General features: G+C 52.2%; 1 protein-coding gene across 1 annotated transcript in view; it reads left to right on the top strand.

Annotated features, from left to right (window-relative positions):
• SYT6 (synaptotagmin 6) overlaps nucleotides 1-20,183 on the top strand; it is a 56,952-nt gene extending 36,769 nt beyond the window's left edge. Inside the window, 4 exon segments of the mRNA XM_087866193.1 lie at nucleotides 7,726-7,846; nucleotides 12,265-12,436; nucleotides 13,654-13,804; nucleotides 19,512-20,183. Coding sequence (XP_087722319.1) covers nucleotides 7,726-7,846; nucleotides 12,265-12,436; nucleotides 13,654-13,804; nucleotides 19,512-19,583 — 516 coding nt within the window. The 3' untranslated portion in view covers nucleotides 19,584-20,183.
• The last annotated feature ends 929 nt before the right edge of the window (nucleotides 20,184-21,112 follow it).

Genomic DNA, 21,112 nt, shown 5'->3' with positions numbered 1-21,112 from the left:
CTGGGCTCTCAGGGTCCACGCCACAGGCTGTAGCTGAAGTCCATGGAGTTCATTTAAGGCACCTCTCTCCTGCCAGATCTTGTATTCATATCACTGCTAAGCCCTTGGGGCAGAAAGCACTTGAGAGGAAAGGCAGGCAGGGATGGAACTCAGAACAAATGCAACCTGCCCCGGCACCCCGCAGGGAGCCCGAGCATCACAGCAGCTCCTTCCGCCCTTCCACCTCCGCCACCCCCAGCATCCTCCCCACAGCCCTGGAGGCCCGGGCCTGAGGAGGGGCAGCGAGGAAGCCAACCCAACCTCAGGCCCTCCCTGTCCCCACCCCCACCCCCAGCGCTCACAGCAGGAGCCCTGGAAGCAGCCCGGGAAGGAGCACGCCCACCCCCTCGGATCCACGCGGAGCCAGGCCTGGGGGCGCTGGGCGGGCAGGGTGTCAGTCTCTGCTCCCCTCCCCTGCAGCCCATCATCCAGCGGGTCACCAGAACCTGCTCAGAAACGCCCCGCCTTTGCTTGAAGGCATTTGTGACACTTGATCTCTCAACCCGGGGGCAATGGGGGACCCCCCCCCAGTCAGACCAGGGCAGTGAGAGTAGGCAACCCAAGAGGAGGGAACAAAGCAGGGTGGTGTGGTAGCTAATACTGCGGGCTCTAGAGCCTAGGTACTGCCATTTCTTAGCTGTGTGTCCTTGGGCCAGTCGCAGCCTTTCTGTACTTCAAGGTCCCCATGTGGAGAATGGGGACAATAAGAGTACCCATCTCGGAGACTTATGTGAAGATTCTATGGCTTTAACATGTTTAGGCGCTTAGGACAGACCGGCCCACGGTAGGGCACCTGAAGCCCAATGGCTGGCCAAAAAGGCAAGGGCCAGATCCTGAAGACACTTGAATGTTACACTTGGCGTGTGACGCTTAGGTTGACTTCTGGAAGCTCAAGGAGGTAGGCTGAGGGGTTGGAGGTAGGAGACCTGAGTGCCCCGTCTCTGAGCCACTTTTTATCTGTTGTACATATTTGCACTTCCGGATGAAGACGAGGTCTTCCATCTACAAAACAGGCCTGACATGGGGAGCTGTTGAAGGGTTTGGAGCAAGAGAACAGCTCCCTGTTTACAGCCAGGAGGAAGGTCAGAGGGGATAAGCAGGGAAGGGAGGTCAGAATGCTCAGAGGTCCAGGCGAACGTGGTGTGGGTCAGAGCTGAGATTGTGCAGAAGGGAGGGGAAGAGAGGCCCCAGGGTCGGGGGACACTCGGAAGGCAGAATAGCACACAGGGCTAGGTGTGGAGTCTGTGAGTGGGCACCGAAGCTGGGGTATCCTGGCTTCCTTTCTGCCCCTGCCATCCACTCTCCACAAGCCTGCTGAGGTCTCTGCTTTTCACAGGGATTAAATGCAAACATCTTTCAAGGCCTCTGAGATCTGGCTCTGCCTCGCTTGGCTCCCCACACCCTTCCCCTCCCCCATCCTGTTCCCCCGATACTCTCCAGCTCACTGCCCCAACTAGCATGTTTCCAGCACTGCTGGCCTCGCTGTCCCACTGTCCCCTCTTCTTCCTGGTGGCTGGCCACCCTCCCCCTCTTTCAGGTCTGACAGCCTTCCCAGCCACTCTGTCTAACGTGGCCACCCTCCTCCCATCATGTCCCCAGTCCATTCACTGCCCTCGGATACTCTCTTGCTTAGTTTATTTTTGTCCCCCCCCTTTAGAATACAGGCTCCTGGAGGGCTGGGACCCTGTCTGTCTTATCACTACAGTCTCCCCATATTTGTGAAGTTTTAGGAAGTGGTAACAAATTAATGACACCCATAAAATTGGTCTCTGGAGTGGGTGTCTGGGTGGGAGGTGATACTGTGGACTGAGTGGACCAGGGTCCAGGGTGGACTCCTAAGTGGGGGTCATGAGGCAGACGAGGGGGCCCTGCCCTGTTCCCAGCCTCCCCTGTGCTGTTTCAATCCCCACCCTGCATCTCACCTTCTAATACCCAGAACCTCTCGAGTCCCCTCCCTCTGCCTAGAATGTCCTCACTTGTTTTCCTCTGCTAGCAAATTCCTTTTGCTCACCTTGCCAGACCCTATGGAATATTACCCCCTCTGGGAAGCCTACCCTGTAACCCCGGGCACTTTATTATTCCCTCCTCTGTCCCCCTCCCCCCCATCTTGCCCAAGCCTCTCTTAAAGCACTTATCAAACCAACGTATTACTTACTTCTGTGCCTGTCCCTGCCCCAAGACTGTGAGGTCTTTATAATATTTGTAAAGATAGAAGTAATAATTACAATGCCAGCTAGTACTTCCTGAAATCCTACTCTGTGCGAGGTGCTATGCCAAGCACTTTATGCAAATGACTTCATTTAATCCTAACAATAACCCTAAGAGGTAGATACGGCCCCATTTTACAGATTAGGAAACCAACACTATGAAAGGCTAATAAGTAAGTCGCACTGCTTATAAACATCAGAGCTGGAGCTGGGACCCAGAGCTGCCTGACCCCAAATCCATATTCTCAGCCTTTCGCTCATCAGCCAGTATTTACTGTGATTTGCCACGGATCAGGCCCTGGGCAAAACATGACAGGTATGATGTCGAGTGAGACCAGACCCCATCTCTGCCCTCAAAGAGTCCACGATCTAAGGAGAACACCGCATTTGTCATATAATCCCCACGAGCAACAGGAAAGTCATGGTGGTGGCCTGGGCTGTGGAAGAGGCGTCTGTGGTACTTAGGGGGCTGATAGCAGAGGACGTGGCCCAGCCCCAAGTGCCAGCCTCCGCCTCTGACTCAGCTCTACCCCTGATTCCAAGCCTCAGGTCTTCACAGAGGGATTGCTCACTGGGTGTTTTTCTACCCATTGGAGCCAAATTGGCTTCCACCCCGCCTCTCTTCCAGGCCCCCCTGCTCTGGGGTAGCTTAACAGCGCTTCCTGCCCCGTGCTGCAGAGATCCTTTCAGGTCTCCTGTGGCCTTCCTAAAAGTGCAGCGGATGCTTCTCTGCTGATGACAAGAGATTCAGACAAGCCACTTAATGATTAAGAGACAAGAAGTGTTCTCTAAAAGATGGGGAAGCATGGTTCTTGCTTCGCTCAGCCTGGATTCCCAAGATAGACGCGGAGCATTGATGCCACTCATTGCCTGTTTGGGAGGAAGAGAAGGCTAGCGCTGGAGAAGAATACAACACTTGGGGGCAGCGGGGACCGAAGGAATGAGAGCATTTGGATTTCAAGGCGAAGTTGCTAATAAGTTCCTTGAGGCGGGCGATAGACAAGTCAGGCGTCCTTGGGCCATCTCAACTGGTGATGTTGATGATAGGTTTTCCGGTGTGAATCCTTGGGTTTTATGGCTAGCAGGGAGGGACCTGAGGGTTAGAACATTTAGGACAATCCTCTCATTTTACAGAAATGTGAAATGACGGGCCCGTGTTCTCATGGCTGGTTGGTGGCTGAAGGAAGCTCAAGTCTCCTGACTTGTGGTTCACTGCTTTTTCCTGGGCAGCCCCCAGATAGGAATTCTCTTCTATGCTTCTGTGGGTGCATCAAAGAGAGGGAAATGCTGTTGCACGGCTGGTGTGCCGTGGATGGGACTTTCAGAACCTTACCGCCCGGGCGCCTGGGCATTGCAGCCGGGGGAGGGGGCAGATGGCAGGTGCACAGGTTGCACCTAAAGATAGACTTTTCCAGGAGCCAGCACCCTGGCTAGCCCTCCCCTGGCAGCAGGTCTGCCCCCTCCGAACTCCAGCCGGAACTTAAAGCCAGCTGCTCCTGGGCCCCCATCCGCCCCACCAGCCTGCAGGTTAGCAGTTGAGAGGGCCAAGTTGGTTTCTGCCGATTTCTGGACAGCAGTGACCTCTCCATCACTGGAGAGCTCATTACCAATCAGGGGCCCTAAGGCGGCCTCCCCTGACAGCAAGTGAAGATGAAAGCAATAACGTGCAGGCCGTTCTGCAGCCCCTGGTCACCCTGGTTTTATTAAAGCTGAAGTCTCAGGCATCACTAATGAGGATAAAAGGCTGGCAAGGAGTATAGGATCTGGGGCTGAAACCTCCTGAGAAAGGGGGTGGGGCGGAGCAAGGATCTGGCAAGGCCACCCCAGGGGCCAAGCTTTCCAGAGAGAGAGGTGGCTGCCAGGAGATGCTGACTGTCTGTTTGCTTAGCCCCCTATCCCTCTATTTACTCAAAAGTAACCTCTTTATTTTCCTTGATCAAACAAGCCAGTCCTCTGCTGCCGGCATGGGCAGGGGAACAACATCCCCTTGATCCCTTGAGCCAAGGGCAGCCCACTTGCGGTCGGGTCCCGTGAGGCCCAATCACCCACCACAGAAGGTCCTGGGCCCGGCCACAGGCTCCTTGGCTCTTGTTTTCTCTCTGCCTGCAAGTCATGGGAGGACCTTGGCTCGTTCCCTTTACTATGGATGGAGAAAGGAGTTCACGGTCGGGAGCAGGGACCAGGGTGGGGGTAGGAGGTCCCACACCACACTGTTGAGTCAGCACCTGCATGCCGCCCAGCTGCCATAGTCCTGTCAAGGAAGGGCACCCCCGCAGAAAAGAGGGGAGGCTCTGCTGGGCGGTGCCCCCTGGAGGGAGCCATCCTTGAGAGCAGTGCAGAGAACTGCATGTGATTCCATTTACCCCGAGAGATCTCCCGCGCCCCAAGCCAGTCTCCTGAGTCTATAAACCAATCAGCTCGGACTTCCCCAAATAAGACAGCCCTTATAAGGGCCACTGTGCATGGTGACAACGGTAGGGAAACCACTCCCTTCAGAGGGGCCACAGGATTCCTTCCCAGGCCCTACCTTGATGGCAACACTGACATTGAGAACCACTGCTTCCAGGGCTCTCCTGGCTAAGATACAACCACGTGTTTCTACCTGCATTCGTGTAGCTCCTCTTGTGCTTGGCCACCTCTGAAGCACGAGTAGGTGTAAAGCAAAGCCTAGTCCCAAAGGGGCCTCCAGTCACCAGGTGCTAGTGGGAGGGCACAGTGGCAGCAGAGGGGGGACTTGGTAACACCTATGGCTCAGGGGCAGAAGGTGCGGCAGGGGTGTGGGGGAGAGATGCTCTCTGTGGGCTGGACCCTGGGTGAGGATGCCAAGACAAGAGGAGGAACATTCTGGCAAAAGGGACCAAAGCTACACCAGTCCTGTGGAGCAGAGGGTTGGCATAGAGGAGTAGAGAGAGACAGTCAGGTGAGGAAGTCAGACGGGACCCCACTGTTGAGGGGCCTCACTGCAAGCTAAGAAGATGGGCCTTGATTCCAGAAGCCACTGGGGGTGTCTGAGCAGCAGCCTTGATCTATATAAATTGGCACCAGAGCGCTTGCTAGTCACGCAAGTTACTTAACTTGGGCAAGCTACTTACCTTCACCAACAGTCCTTTCCTCCTGTTTGCGGTGGGGATAAGAAGAGCACCTAGCTTGTAGGGCTGTGGTAAGACTCGGCATATGGCAGACACACAGGGGCATTCGTTCTTCTTGCTGTTATTGAGTCTGAAAGGTTTCTCTAACTTTGGGCAGGAATGAATCTAGGAGGGATATGAGGGAACTAAAGGGAACTGGAGGCCCCCTTGTACCTCAGTGCCTCGGTCCGAGATAGAACCTTCAGCCGGTGCACCAGGGACCTGCTCACGAGGGGAAGGTCGTACTCCCTCAACACCATGTCACAGGGCCGTTTCCCCTCCTTGGACTAGGGGACTAGGGAGACGGGAGACTCACCTGAGGGAGGTGGCATTCTGGCACCTTCTTCTAACGGGTACACCCCACGAGACCATGTGTGTCTCGGAGGGAGGACTGGATACTCTCCACAAAGCACAGAGCCAAGGTCCGGAGGAGCCAGGGTCACCTTGAGGTGCTCCCTGGGTGAGCCGGAAGGTGCTCTGAGATAGAGTGAGTGGGAGGAGTGCTGTCCTAAGAGTCGGAGTCCAGCTGCATCTCCTACCAGCTGGGGAAGCCTGGGCAGAGCTTTGAGACCTGAGTTTGAACACTGAGCTCTTCAGTCTTTGAAGTGGAGGGAATAAGGACAGTACTCCCTGCCTCAGAGAGTTGGTGCGCGTGGGAGCTCGTGGGTGTGGGTCTCAGCTCACTGGCTCTGTGGCGCCACAGGGTGCTGTGTGCGGGAGGGGGTCACGCCTCTGCACAGCGTACAGCTCTGCCCCCGCCAGACCCCCGCCTGGGGAGCTGGGAGGGTTCCTCTTCTGCTACCCCGGGATTTAAAGACCAAGACTGAATTTTGCGCTAGGGCGAGAGTGGGTACCGGTTTCACCTAGAGGAAAGCCCTGACCATGTGCTCTGGAAGGGGATGGGAGAGGCTTGGATTTGTCTCCAGCTGGGGCCAGGTATCATCAGGTGGCTCTAGGAGTCCCCGGTCAAGGGGTTCTTTGTGAGGAGAAGGGACAAAAACCTTGGTGTCACCCTCGACTGCTCTCTTTCTCACACGTCACCTCCTCAGGGAGGCCTTCCCTGGCCAGCCTGCCCAAAATTCGAACAACTCCGGCCTCCTCTGAGCATTACACATCCCCTTTCCCTGCCTTACATTTTTCTCCTCAATGCTTTTTACCATCTAACTTCTTACTTTTTCTCTCTTCCTTCGCTCAAGTAAAATGTAAGCTCTGTAAGGTCAGTCGGGGTGGAGGCGGGGTTGTGTATTTTGTTCTTTCCCATATCTCCAGCACCCAGAACAGCACCTGCACACAGCAGGTGCTCAGTGAACATTTGTTGATTGACTGAACCAATGAATGAGCAAGCAGATAGCCCCATCTGAAATCAGAGCCACTGCAAACCCTGCCCTCCTCCTCCACCCAGGGTCGGGGGGCACCAGGCCAGCCTCAGAGCCCGGGGGGGGGGGTTGGCAGCAGCAGCATCCTCCTTCATCAAGTGGGGAGCAGGGAGAGGAAGCAGTCTGGCAAAGTGCTATGTAACTTGACAGACAGACATACTTAGCCTCTGAGTTTTCCTCTTCCCCGTTACTGAGAAACTTCCTAGGATTGGGATCCCCCCCACACCCCCCAGGGGCAGGAGAGGCAGCAGAGTGTATACTCTCTACTGCGTCGTATCTGAAGGATGATCACATTTGAGGGAAAAGGACAAGGTGGATCCAAGACCTGGCACAAACCTGGGATGGGGAATGTACGTCTCCTTGGTGGCAACATGGCCTGAGCGAGATCACGATCCCTCGTGCTTTCGTGCCTAGGCCTGGAAGTTAGAAAGCTAAGCGGGTCTCCAGAGACACGGGGAAGCTGCCAGGCAGAGGGACTGGTGAGGAACAACTGAGCTGGAGCCTGGAAGCAGACCTACCAGCAGAGAGCCCCGAATGGCTGGAGCGTGTCTTGTGCAGGACACTACCATGACCACGGCCAGGCTGGGGGCTGGGGTGTGGAGTCAAGGGGACCAGTGGCTGAAAAGGGTGAGCTGGAGGGGAACAGGGCTGGGTCACTCTGGGGCTGCTGGTCTGGAGGCTGGACCCGAGGGGCACTTGGAGGGCAGGCAGGACACAGCAGGATGGCGAGGACCGGGACGAGCATCTGAGCAGAGCTGAGAAGGAACAATGAACAGGGAAGATTCTATTAAAGAGGCAATATCGTTATCATTGTCTTTTATTCCCAGTTACTCCCAGCATGGAGGCCAGACCCTTGGGTCCAAAAGACATGACGCTCTGCCTCAAAGAGCGTTCTCCTGGGTCCCAGCGTGGCCCGCAGCAGCAGCCCTGGGAACTGTGTGCCCGTCATCTGCCCTCTTGTCTGCTTCTTTGCAGGAAAGCGTGGATCTGGGAGAGATCATGTTCTCCCTGTGCTACCTGCCCACAGCAGGCCGGCTCACCCTCACAGTGATTAAATGTCGCAACCTCAAGGCGATGGACATCACGGGCTACTCAGGTACGTCCCCTTCCCAAGTGGCCTGGAGCCGCCCAGACATTCGGACCTGGAAAGAGGCTTAGAGAGAAGGGGGAAGAACTGTCAGTATTCTTAGAAGAGGAGCACCAGCTCTGGATTCCAATCCCAGTTCTGTCCCTTCCCTTGCTGTGTGATGCTTTGATTTTCTCATCTGAAAAAAATAACTTACGCAGGTTGCTTTACGGGATAAATGAGCTCATTCGTGTACGTGCTTAGAGTTGTGCCAGACACACAATAAACGCTCAGTAGACATTAGCTACTACTATCATTTTCCCACAAAGGAGAGAGAGAATAAGAAGTAAACACATAGGAGAAGAAAAAAAAAATAAGGAAAATCTTTCTAGTTATACGAGGCCCCAGGACTTTCAAGGGTTTGGTCAGGTTTGAGCGCGTAAATGTTTGTAGGTCTGCACAGCCCCACGGCAGCCCCGCAGAGCTAGTCAACAGGGCAAAGCCACTGCAAAGCAAAGTGCATTTGTACTTGGGTTTTTCCTGCAGGGCTCCCGGCCCCAGCCTCAGCACCAGGAGAGCTGTTAGGTACAGAGTAAGTCCTGTTCTAGTAACTGAGAACATGCTTGCTTGGGGGCGCTGCAAAGACTGATCCTTTTCCAAGATTCTGTAAGTCGTTGTCGGAGAAGGTATTTGAGTTTTGATACAACAGAGGCCTAGCTCGAGTCCCAGGGGCCTCCTTTCCCCCTGTCGGCTCACATTAGCCTGAGAAGAGCAACAGGGCGAAGTGTCCCAGAGAGCAGACATGCAGAACAGTCTGGGCTCCACTCAGAGCTGCAAATGTAGGAAAAGACTTGTTTTCCTGGACCCGTGACCCAAGAGGCTTTTCTGAGGGATCAGATTTCCAGTGTCAAACCATTCCAGCGGTGCTGATTTTTCCTTTTTTTCATCAATTATTTATTTTCCTGGATAACTCCTTAGTATCATCACAGTTGCCATAGAAAAGGGATGGTCCAGCTGCCAACCTCCAGGCCCAGGTGCAACCTGGTGTAGTTGGAAGAAGGTGAAGTATTAGACCTTGAAAAATGAGGTTTCGGGGCGGGGGGGGGAAGGTAGTTGGAAAATGCTGAAGTCACGTGTATTTGTTGACGCTTTGACTCCCCCGGAGCCTCTGCTCCCAGCCCCCACTGTCTCTGTGCAGCGCTCTTGTCTTCCAGGCCAAGAGCTCCCCAAGAAAGCACCCACCCTAACACCACTCCTTCCACTGAAGCTCCCACTGCACTTCGGGGAGAACATGGGGAAGAGCTTAAAGAGCCTCTTCCGACATGTGCGAAGCTCTCAGGCCCCAGCAAGTCAGCTTCCTCCAAAAATACAGCCAATGTAGATTTCATTTTAATATCGGAATAAGTGCATGCTGAGGACAGAAATTCATGGAGGACTCTCAAGGCTGCCGAGGGAAATAGGATTTTGCTCCTAAGTCCCCACACTATCTTCTCTGGTGTAATTAAATTGATGTGCCAGAGAGAGAGCTTATGGCGAAGCCACTGAGGTAATCATACCGGCCGTTCCACATCAGAGGGTTTTGGGGGGGAGAGATTTTTCTCACGCTAAATTCTAATCTCCCTCTTGCAATTGACCTTCTTTTCTACCTGGGTTTGGAATCTGCTATTAAATCTCAGCTTGATTCTCAAAATTCAGGGGTCCTCTTTTTGTCAGGGATTTCTGTTTGGGTCGCAAATGTAAGCAAGTGTCTGGAACAGTGCGTGCAACACAGTAGGCATTGAATAAACATGCTTTGAATGAATGAATGAATTGGTAGCACGAGGAGCCTTGTCAGAGGGTGAAACACTGCGGGCATGCGTGTCATGGGCCTCTCAAACTAGATCGCCTGTTTTTGAGGATGAGTTTGAGGTTGCCTTTGACCCAGATTGCTTGCATATTGGGCTAAAGCAGGGAGTGAATGGAGCTTATTGGCTGTTCTTGATTTCTATGACATCGACCCCCAAACCCGAGGGTCTTCTTGCTTTCCTTGATTTAACCAGTCGTGAATCAATTCTCGAAGCCCATCCACTGGAACGATGACAATGAAAATACCACAAAATAATAATAAGGATCAGGACACCACAAAAGGGTGGTGAGCGAGTAAAACCACCTTTCTCCGCCACATCTGGTCTGTACTGATCCGAGTCTAGTGGTTTAAAATGTAAACTCTGGAGTCAGACAGACCTAGGTTCAAATCCGAGGCAAGTTCCTGAATCTCTCTAGCCTCCATCTCCCTACCTATCAGAGGGGATGATGATGATAGCTATTTTATAGCATTGGTGGGAAGCTTAAAAGACACGAGGCCCATAAATCTCAGACAGTGCCCGGCACATACTAAATGCTGAACTGTGATGCCTCCCGTGACAATGGGGCTGAAATGTGCTCCCTCGCTCAGCTGCATAGAACACCAGAGGCTGTTGCAGAGCAGACAACCTCCAGGGTCACGTGGAGCCAGCGTTCCACTGGAAGCCGCACACTTTTTGCCCCCAGAGAATCCTAAGGAACAGTCATCTCTCTGCGTAGCCTCTTGGACAATCACGAGATTGATGATTTCTTCAAGGGAGCTACACCCACTGAGTTTTATAAATGGATATGCCTCGTAGGAGTGAACAGAGAAGGAAGCTGAGAATCTCCCAGTCGGTCATAAGGCATCTGCCTAGTGGCCTCCAGGACAGGTGGCTCTGACATATTTTTCCAAGCCTGGTGGCGTGGGGCTCTGCCAGGCCATGGGAGCGCATGGAAATGGGCATGGCAGCTGTTGGGGCAACATTCGGGCAGCCTCAAGCCTGAAGACACTTTCCAAGACACTGTTCACCTCATGGAGTGTAGACATTGCTGTGTTAGTGATGGGTCTTGGAGCAAGCTTTCCCCACCTGACTGCTTGGACCTGAAGCCTGCCCTGGGCATAGCCATAGAGAATGGAGCCCACCGACACCAGAAAGCTGTCTCACAGAGGTTCTAGGAATTCCGCCTTCCTTTTTTACTGAAAACACCCCGGAGAGAGGGCCCTTCCAAATGGGTCATTGGAGACAGCAGGTTGATTAAACACCTGCTGTTTAATCATGGTCTCCCCAGCTCCCTCGTAAACCCAAGTGCCCCCATGGTTCAGGGATAGCTGCCCTGTCGCATTAGTTAGTCGGCCGCTCCTTTGGGGGTCTGCAGAAATGCCTTTAAGGCTTGGAGTTTCGGATCACATGGCGTAGTTCTCTCTAGCTTCCCCATAGCTGGGTGCCTCGACTGCCACCTGATCGATGCCCGGGGAGCATGAGGTCCTGGTGGGTGCTCAGGTGCCCAGCAGATAGAACCACGTGCCCATGCCTCAAGGCTCCGGGCTGCGGCCGCTGGACCCGCGCCTCCTGATGGCTTCCACGAACCCTGGCTTCTGGGCAAGAAGGTGCGTCAGTACATCAGCGTCTCAAAAGCTGTTATTACCTGTGAGCGCCCTCCCATTTCTTGAGCTGTGCAGCATAAATAACAATTATGATGGTGCCCAAGACACCTGTGCTATGAGATTCAATAGGTCTCACTTCACCTGGATGAGTGGAAAATTTCAGGGTAGAAGGATGACCATGAAACACCTATTCAGAAAACTAAAGAACAGACAGGGATGGGAGACACGTGGAGGTTCAGTAAAAAGATACCTCCTCTGGGGATGGAGAGGATCCAAGATCCCACTGAGCAAGGAAATGTCACCAGGCTGCCCCGAATCTCAGCCAGCCGCCTTACTCACGGCCCCCAGCACAGCTCCGTCCCCCTCCTCTGCCCAGAAGTGGGCAGGAAATGGCTTTCGGGGGGGGGGGGGGAGCAGAGAGCAGGGCCCTTCTTGATGCCAGCTGGAAATGAGCTGGTTGGGACAATGAGACCCATAATCCTGTTGTCAGGTGGGGAGGACACAGACAGCGTTGTGATTGTCGCCGTTCCTTTACTCTGACACACTGCTACTCCTTGGGTGTCATCAGCTTCTATTTTTACCCCCCTTATCCTTTGGTTAATAAATGCTGACGACCCCAGAGGAAAGGACTCCAAGCAGGTGAAAGGAAGGGTGTCTTGTTCACCACCCTTTGGAGCCAGCCGGCCATGACGGAGCGGGGATGTGGGGCCGTGAACCGCATACCCACGGGCAGGTGTCCTGTCTGATTTGAGGCCAGCTTCACCATTAGTGAAAGTCCATTAGGCACTCTCCCAATAATCCTGAGGTCGCTAAAGACTCCGTGTTTTATTAAGCACGAAGTGTCCTCAGAGACAGGTGTGCTACATAAATACAAGGTGGTTTAATTATCTTAACAACCCACTGATACCATCTGATGAACAACAGTAGGCCTGCGGCTTCCGTCCCTCTGCTGCAATTGATGTTCCAGGACATCTGGTTAACATGCTCCCTTCCCTTCCCATCACCCCCACTGGCACAGATCCTTATGTCAAAGTGTCCCTGCTTTGTGACGGGCGGAGACTGAAGAAGAAGAAAACAACCATAAAGAAGAACACTCTAAATCCTGTCTACAATGAGGCCATCATCTTTGATATCCCGCCAGAGAACATGGATCAAGTCAGTCTGCTCATCTCGGTTATGGATTACGATCGGTAGGTGCGGGGCCCTGAGGGCCATGGTTCCCTGCCTCTCACTCCCACACCAATGCAGTTCCTGGCCTTGGTGCTTGTGGTTCAGGGCTCAGGGCCGATGCCTCAAATCCGGCTCCATCCAAGAAAGTGTGCAGAAGTTTGAGGAAGAGCATGGTTTCCTCTGAGCAGAAGCTCAAGCTTTGCTTCCCAGCAGACCCGTTTCTCTCAGGGGCCAATCCACCCATCAGTTTCCTTGAATTCGCCCCTGCTGATTCCTGTTCCTCCATCTGGCACCAAGTCCCATCCCCTGTCCTCTCCATTTCTGGTGCTGCTACCATTCCCACCGAGGGATGGCTGTGCAGCCTTCCAGCTGACCCCTGCCTCCATCACTCCCTGACTCAAGCCAGCCAACGCGCAAGAGGCACGCTTTCCAAAAAGACCCCTTTCTTCTGGGACCTGCCCTTTCCCAAGAACCATCAATGGTTCCTGTTTTCCAGGCCCTTCCCCTGGTTGTTCAGGGCCTTCCAGAATCTGGACCCAGCATCATCATCCAACTTAATTTCCCCTTCCTTGCATGTATTTCTTCCCTTCCACTTACCCACTTACCCAAATCCTCTCTTCCATCAAGGCTGGCTCTAAAACGTTTTCCAACCAACCCCCCCCCCCCAGCCACATGACTCCTTCTCTCCGGTTGTCAAGCCAGCTGAAGGAAAAACAAAACAAAACAAAACAACCACGCATTAAAGCCTCCATCCAGGATTTTTAGCACAAGTTCTCGGGCATAGTAGGTGCTCACTGAACATATTTGGGTGATGACTGATATTCTTGCTGAGTAAATAAATCACATTCTAGCCATTGGGGGTATGGAGAAATGGTGCTTAGAGCGGGGTGATTTATTTCCAAATGCCGATGTCTCGAGCGAGGCTATGATGTGCTAGCTGAGTCAAAGAAGGGAGAAGACTGAAACTCTCCCATTACCTAAAGTCAGGCCATCTGCCCACCATTTCCTGAAATTCCAAAGCAGTTTGCAACCTTTTTCTCATCTGTCTGTGTCAATGTCCATCCAAGGAAGTGGGGCAAAGTCTCACTGGCGCTGGCACTCCGAGGCCCTGCCAAGCATCTCTTTTCAGAGCTCAGCATTCTGAGTTAGACCTGCCCAGCAGAATCCCAGACCCCAGGACCTCCCTTTCTGACAGCATGTCTGGTCACCAGCACCAGGCCCTTTCTTTCTCCCCCAGAGTGGGCCACAATGAGATTATAGGAGTCTGCCGCGTGGGGATCAACGCTGAAGGCCTGGGCCGGGACCACTGGAACGAGATGCTGGCCTACCCACGGAAACCCATCGCACACTGGCACTCCTTGGTGGAGGTAAAGAAATCCTTCAAAGAGGTGGGTGAGGTCGTGCTCGGCCCTTGGCATGTTTGCTGCATGGCCACGCAGGCTGGAGAATGGCAGTCGGCGGCTGTGTGACCTCGCCTGCGTGGGTCCTTCCAGGGCTGTGCAGGGGGCTACGCGCTTCTCGCCCAGTGCGTGAGCGGCAGGAAGGAGATGGAGCGGGACGGGGGGAGCTGCCTGATGAAAAGCCTCTGATATCGAGCATATTGAAAGTGACGCTGAGTTCTAAATGGAAAATGAAAACTCGGAGGAAGCATTCCCAGCGGCTGCACAGAGCCAGGCCCGGAATGCTTTCACAAAGCCCCCACTGGGCGAAGTCGGTCCTTTGGGAGAAAGTCCCAAGAGGGTGAGATCAGAACTTGGCAAGAAAGTCTACCCCGGTGGAATCCCTATGTTCCCTGAGGCTCTAGCCAGGCAGTCCCCAGGCTGTCTTCATGGCCTCCATGCAGATGGCCAGAGACAAGAGCCCGCCGCCATGACTGCTGCCTCTCCCATTGCGGGAGAGAGTATGGCTTCAAGTTGTCGTGCTCTCTGACAGGATCCTGACAGAGATGTAACAGACGGAGCACTGCCCAGGGCTCCCGAGGCTTGGGCTCCAATCTTGGCCGCTTTGGACTTGCTGTATAATCTTCAGCCAGTCATTTCTCTCAATGGCAAAGAAAATGTCCCTCCACCAAACCCCACCAATATAAGATCCTGCAAGTTGTCATCCTGGTGGCTCCCAGGCCTGCTTTTTCTCAGATGGGTTGGGATGTGGGGGTAGCAGGCAAGCTTGAAACCTCACTTTGAGGATCTCATACCCCAATCCATATCCTAAAAAGTCAAATGGTTGTCTGTTCATCCTAGGCTTCAAGCCTAGGAAGTCTAGAGTCTAAAATTGGACCATCGACTAATAAAAAAAAAATAATAAAGCTTTAACTCTTACACCACAGGGCCCCTCAGCTTAAAAGCAGTCACCTTAAAAACAGTACCGTTGACCGTTGAACAACACAGTTCGAATTGTGCCGTTCCACTTGTGTGTGGATTTTTTTTTTTAATAAATACAGCACAGCACTGTAAATGTATTTTTCTCCCTTATGACTTTCTTAATAACATTTTCTTTTCTCTCACTTACTTTTTTGTAAGAATACAGAATAGAATTCTTATAACATTCGACATATGTCTTCATTGACTATTTATGTTATCGGTAAACCTTCCAGTCAACAGTAGGTGATTAATAGTTAGGTTTCAGGGGAGTCAAAGTCATATTGGATCTTTGTGCAGAGGGTCAGTGCCCCTAATCCCAGTGTTGTTCAAGGGTCAACTGTAATCCCTTCTTCGGGCTCTGGGACACAGGAAAGGTGTGGGCCGCAAAGCGAGAGGACCTGCCGGCTCTCCCTTTTCTTCCTGGTGTGGACAGGCCTGTTTCTCCCAGCTTCCGGAAGTGTGAGCTGTCTTAGGAGAGACTGAGGGCTATGGGGGGGGGGGGGGGGCAGAGGGCTCCCGGAGCCAGGCTAATTGATTTACCTACTGAGGGAAGCATGCCTTTGAGGCCAGTATGGAGAAGTAAGGCATAGACACAAAGTTCCTGTTCCTCAGAGGCCTCCTGTTTCTATCTTGTGCTTGCCTTGATTTTACCACAGCTGTGAAGCTTGAATGACAGAGACCGGTCCCTCAGCTCTCTGGCTCCCTTTCCCCCACACCCCCGCAGGAACTTCTGCCTCCTTTTATGCAGAAGGTTCTCTCTGCAGGGTGCGGGGGAGGTACCCATGACCAGCCTTTGCCTCCAAAGGAGGCAGCTCCTGGACAGAACTGAGGGACCTGGGGACCTGGGGCCTGGGGTCCATACCTGGCACCTCACCGAACACAGGCTTGATTCAACCAAGGGAGGGTGCCACGCCCTCTCCCCCCCTTTGAAATCCCCTGAAGATATTTAAGAGCAGAATAAGCATACTAGAATATTCAGGATGGTTTAGGGACAGGGACATGTAAGCTAAGAGGCCCCCGATGGGCTGCAGGGCCTCAGGCAACTCACTGCCCCCTCTGGTCTCTGGTTTCCTGGTTGGTAAATGAGGGCGTAGGTTCCCGTCATCTCTGCTTTTCTAGGAGACCCTGACCCTAAATGACGGAGGGTGGAGGCCGTGAGCCCTCCTGTGTCACCAGCTCAGAAAGATAACCCTCCCCATGTAATGGGGCTACTCTGTGCACGCAAACTGAAGCCACCGGCCAGCGGCGGCTGGAGTTGGGGGTGGGTGCAGGGCGGCACGGAGGCGCCGGTTCCAGAATCACTCCATGATGAATACAACCTAATTAAGCCAAATAATTGATTCCGAGCCCCATTCCTTTGAAATCTCTGACTCACTAGTCCAGACTACAAAAGAAAGAAAGATAAAGTAGAATCAAGCCCTTGAAAATGAATATTTGATGAGACAGTAAAGGGAAAGTAACAGTATATGGAAAACGAAAAGAGAATAAATTGATTCATATCCTTTGGGTTTACTTTTTTCTTGACCTCACACACCAAGCTCCCGAGCCTGCCCCTCCCCCTCTCATTATCCTACCATTTTCTGCTCAGCTGATCATTTCTCTGTATCAAGAAGCTGAAAATGACATTCATCTTGGCAACCTAGGATTTCACCTACACTTTCAGCACCCGCGGTTTAAGTATCTTTATAAAACCGCATCTAAAAACCTACGAGGCAGATACGAAGGAAACCGTCTTTGGACTCAAGTGATGTATTGCACTCCAACATCTATGGCCTCAGTCATCCTTAGGGCTCCCATCTTGCCTGCTCGGTTCTGTTCTGGACATTGAGCAAGAACCTTGCTCCTGGAACTTGTTTCTCCCATTCGTATCATAAATAAAGAAATCTCACTCTCACGCTCCCTGGAAGATAAATGGCATCGTATCTAGAAAGCACTCTCTATTTATATTGTACCTTTCTTCGAGGAGTTTCGAGTGCTGTGATCATTTCATTTTTATTAATGAGAACAGAGGGCACCCTACTGGCTCACTTGTTTGGGGGTTTATTTTTATTTTTTTTAAAGATTTTATTTATTTATTTGACAGAGAGAGAGGGGCAGTGAGAGAGGGAACACAAGCAGGGGGAGTGGGAGAGGGAGAAGCAGGCTTCCCGCTGAGCAGGGAGCCTGATGTGGGGCTCCATCCCAGAATGCTGGGATCATGACCTGAGCCGAAGGCAGATGCTTAACGACTGAGCCACCCAGGCGCCCCTTGTTTGGGGTTTTAAAATAAGGTTGAGGGGGACAAATTAACTGAAAAGTTATTTTTCCCTGCTGGGATGTTTTCTCGAGTAGAAATTGATTAAGCCCCAGTGAGCGTCCTTCCCCAGTGGTGGTGGCAGTGGCGGTGGCCCCCTTCCCTCGAAGCATTCCTGCCCAGTGCTGTCACTGTACACAGAGCCCAGGCTGACCAGCAGCCTTCTCCAAGGCGTTTTATCACAAAGGGCCAAGTGGAGATCAGTTTGCAGAGATTTCAGATCTGTTTGCACGTGACCCATTTCAGAACAACTAAGGGTCTTACTGGAGCACAGACGTCCTGGAACGATCACCTTCCCGGGTGCTGGGGAGGGCAGGTTGGTCTTTGCGATTTCAGAGCCACCATGATAAGCCTGCTGGAATCATTCACCTTCCCATTGTCCGCGAACCCTATCTCCCTGCTCTGTTTATCTTCACAGAAACATTCGGGGGCTGGCAGGGAAGCCAGTGTGCCTTCCTCATGTGTCCTGGATTAACAATAAAGTTCCGCGTGACTTGGGCTATTATATAAAGAAAAAAAAAAGGTAGTCTGTGTGGCCATTTCGCTTTTTCTCCTCCACACTGGCCTATCAATCAGACTGTGTAAGTGGCATGCTTACCCAGGGGAGAAGCCAGTAATTACAGTGTACCTTTCACCAACACTAACGGCTGGCAGAGAGAAAGTAGAGCCCCTAAAACAAAGGCATGTTAAATGAGAGCAGTAGAGATCATCTCGTGTCACCTTCTGGTTAAGAAGCACTTGAGTCGGAAGTCACAGTGGGCTCAACAACCAGGCATTTATTTATTTAAAATATTTCACCAGGGAAACCCTCGGTTGTGATTTCATTCACGTGGACGCTGCAAGCAGAGAGACTGCCAGCTGGAGTTAGGAGTAAGTACCCAGTGTGGACCCAAAGACATTAGGCTTCCTCTTACTGCGAATCTCCTTCTCTCCCTGCTGTGGCTGGATGCTAAGGTGGCAGCAGGACGGAGTGGAAGGAGCTGGGAGTTAGGAGACCTGGTTTCACATCCTGGCTCTGCCCCTAACTAGCTGTGTCTTGACTTCTCTGTGTCTTGATTTTATTATGTGCGAGAACAAGAGAGTTGGCTGGGATGATGCTGTGGGCCAGCCCCCAGGTCCGGCACGCTAAGATTGCTCAGGCCCAGGGCATGGAGTGGTGGTCATCCATACCCGATGGGCCAGTGTTGGGTGACTTGTAAAGATCTGCCGGTTGGCCTGCACAGGGACATGAAGGGACCGAGGCCGGGGAAGGTGACAGAGGCTTTCTGTAGAAGTGGGAGCGTGGAGGTGATCCACAGGTCTGGGTCTCTCCTTGGCACTGTGGATTTCCAGTAGGGAATGCTGGTGGCTCAGCTCTGTCTAGAAATGGCTGTATTGTGGGAAGAACGGCATCCTTTCCCCTCTGGCCCCCATTTGTGCACAGATGCATAGAGCAGCTTCTACTAAGCCCATCATTCCACAGTGGAGACCCCCAGAGCTCCAGGGAAGTGGAGGAGGCTGGGCTTCAGTTCAGAAAGACCACCTCGACCACCTCCCTGACTCCCTCTGGAGCCCTGTCCCACGGGCACCTGGCAGAGAGGTTGGGGTGTCCTCAGCTCCCAAGAAGGATGGAGTGAGCAGTGGACACTGCCTCACTTTGAAGTTACACGGCCCCAGGACAGGTCAAGAATATTCCCAGGGTCAGACCTTTGCCCAGAACACAGCATGACTGACTTCAATCTAAAGACGGGTCAGATGGCTCAGGCGCGGGTCCGTCCACCCTCAGCCCTTTCCTTCGCTCCATTGTGCCTCATTCCATCACCCACCTCAAGAGAAGGGTCTGGGCGGGGCTGACGGGGCAACCTGTGAGGCAGGAGAAGTCAGGGAATGCTCTGGAAAGGGGAAGGGGCTGCCCGCCTCACACCCCCACCTCCACACAAGGTGGGCGTGAATGCCCACAGGAAGAGTTTAGCCCGAGAAAGAGAGCCGGACGCTAAAGCAATATCAGGTTTGTAGCTGTACTAACAGCTCCCAGACAAATTGCTAATAATTCATGATCGTGGGTTCTTGGCAGTAAGGGCATACTCTGTAGCCTGCCTCTTTCGCTGCTAACATAATCCGATTTTCAGTGTGAAAAATGGCTGAAGCACTCAGAAATGGCCCAGTCATAGCACCTCATTAACACACACACACACACACACACACACACACACACACACGCTGCACACAGTGGAGAAAGCTTTCATTATCTCTGCAGTAGGTCTTTAAAAAAAAAAATCAGGTATTCCAAGCTAGAAGCTCTACAGCACTTTTCCTTCTGTTTTTGCATGGCTGACAGCAAAATTCAAGTAAGCTTATAAAAAGCCGGGAAAGGTGAATTCAGTGCATGGGCCAGAGAAGTTTTGAAAGTTGAAATGCAAGTCCCCTTGGCCATGGATAACCAGGCTTCTCCCCTCTCCGCAGTGGCAGGGCCGGGCTGCCAGCTTTGACAGCGAGAGCTCGTGCCCATCTCCGAAACCACCTCCCACACCATGAGCTGCACGGCCGGGCGACACCAACGGGACTCAGCGACGTTCTTTTTGCACTTGTGCAACCGTCCAAACACAGTGTTGTACAGGGGCAGCGGCAGCCGTAGCCCGAGTCTTAACCGCTCCTGTGTAGGTCAAGGCCAAGACCCTTGTCATGTGGCCAGACCTGTCTTAGTCTTTCTTGTCTCCCAAGGTGATGTTTTCTGTGGTTTTCACTTTTTATGGATCTGCTACCAAGAAGAGAAGGAGGGTAAAGTAGGAGAGAAAGAAGAGTGGAGAGCCCTGGGCTGGTTCATATAAAATACAGTGTATAATAGTTGACTTTTCAGAGCAGGTGGTTTGAGTTCCTGCAGTTTTGTGTCTCCGCCAAGCTCCAGGACCCTGGAGAAGAAGGACGTGGGATGGAGCCATGGAGCCATGGCTGCGTCTGCAGTGGCCTGCGGAAAGGTGCAGATTGGGCCAAGAGCTCTTGGAAGCTCTTCGCTGCTGTGACACAGACCTCGATGCAGGCTCCTGGTCCTACGGTGATCACGAGCATTCCGAGGGGTCCACGCACCTTCCGCTGGTCGTGCAGGGTTCCTCACACCCCCCCTTCCTTGTTGACTTTCCTCATCATGTGAAAATGTCTTGATTCCTCATGGAAACTTAATCCCTTTCTTTAGGAATGATTCTGCCAAAACTGAACATGTTGTATGTTTTCTGGCACACCACAGTTAATGACCATATTTGTTTGAACACGGGATCTTTGTTCCCCAAAATAACCTTCGTTGTAAAGAAGAGAAGGCACGTGTGTTCCAGAATGACTTCTGTGTGACGCGTAGCTTTATTAATTCCATGAAGTAGCAAGCAACTGTTGAAAATGCCTAAATAGATCAAAGAAACACCTAGATAAAATGTTCTTTTGGGAATGGGGAGTTTTAATCCAAGTCACAGCTGGAATCCATCTTTCTGTGAAGAGAATCTTCTTGATTGAAGCAAAGTCTGCTTAAGCCTATTTCAGCCCCCTTGACTCTGGGACAATATTCATCTTAAACTTTAGTTCTATAGATTACTAAGTTCTTAAGTGTTTGTTTCAGTGATAGTGAAGGTTTTTTGACGGTTTTTTTCCTCCTTTAGATCTCTACCTTAGGCCAAATTCAGTTTAGGAAAAAAAAATGTTTCAATTATTCTGTATTGTAATAGTATGTTTCTGTTGAGTTCATAGTGGTCTTCCCACCAACCACCTATAACTCAGTTGATTTGTTCAATCTCAGTCTGCGTAGCCCTGGAAAATTTGTGGTGGTGAGTTTCTCCTTCCTCTGTGACTACACAATGCCAGCTTCCAGAGTTGTGTGTGTGCCTTGCAAGAGGCAAGTCTGCTGAAGAACCCCTTCCGCCAATGGAAGGTCGAGAAGGGAAAAGCTAGTCACGGCCTTGTGTCTTATTCTTTACATATGTCACATGCTTTAGGAGCAGAGACTCAATAAAGTAACCCTCACCTTAAGCCAAGTTTTCAGGTTTCTCTGCTGATATAACTTTAGGCAGTGTCTTCTGCCC

Source organism: Ursus americanus, chromosome 12 (genome assembly GCF_024610735.1).
Source record: "Ursus americanus isolate L20-20 chromosome 12, mUrsAme1.1.p, whole genome shotgun sequence".
In the NCBI taxonomy this organism is placed as follows: Eukaryota; Metazoa; Chordata; class Mammalia; order Carnivora; family Ursidae; genus Ursus; species Ursus americanus.
This window is presented reverse-complemented; position numbering and strand designations above follow the sequence as displayed.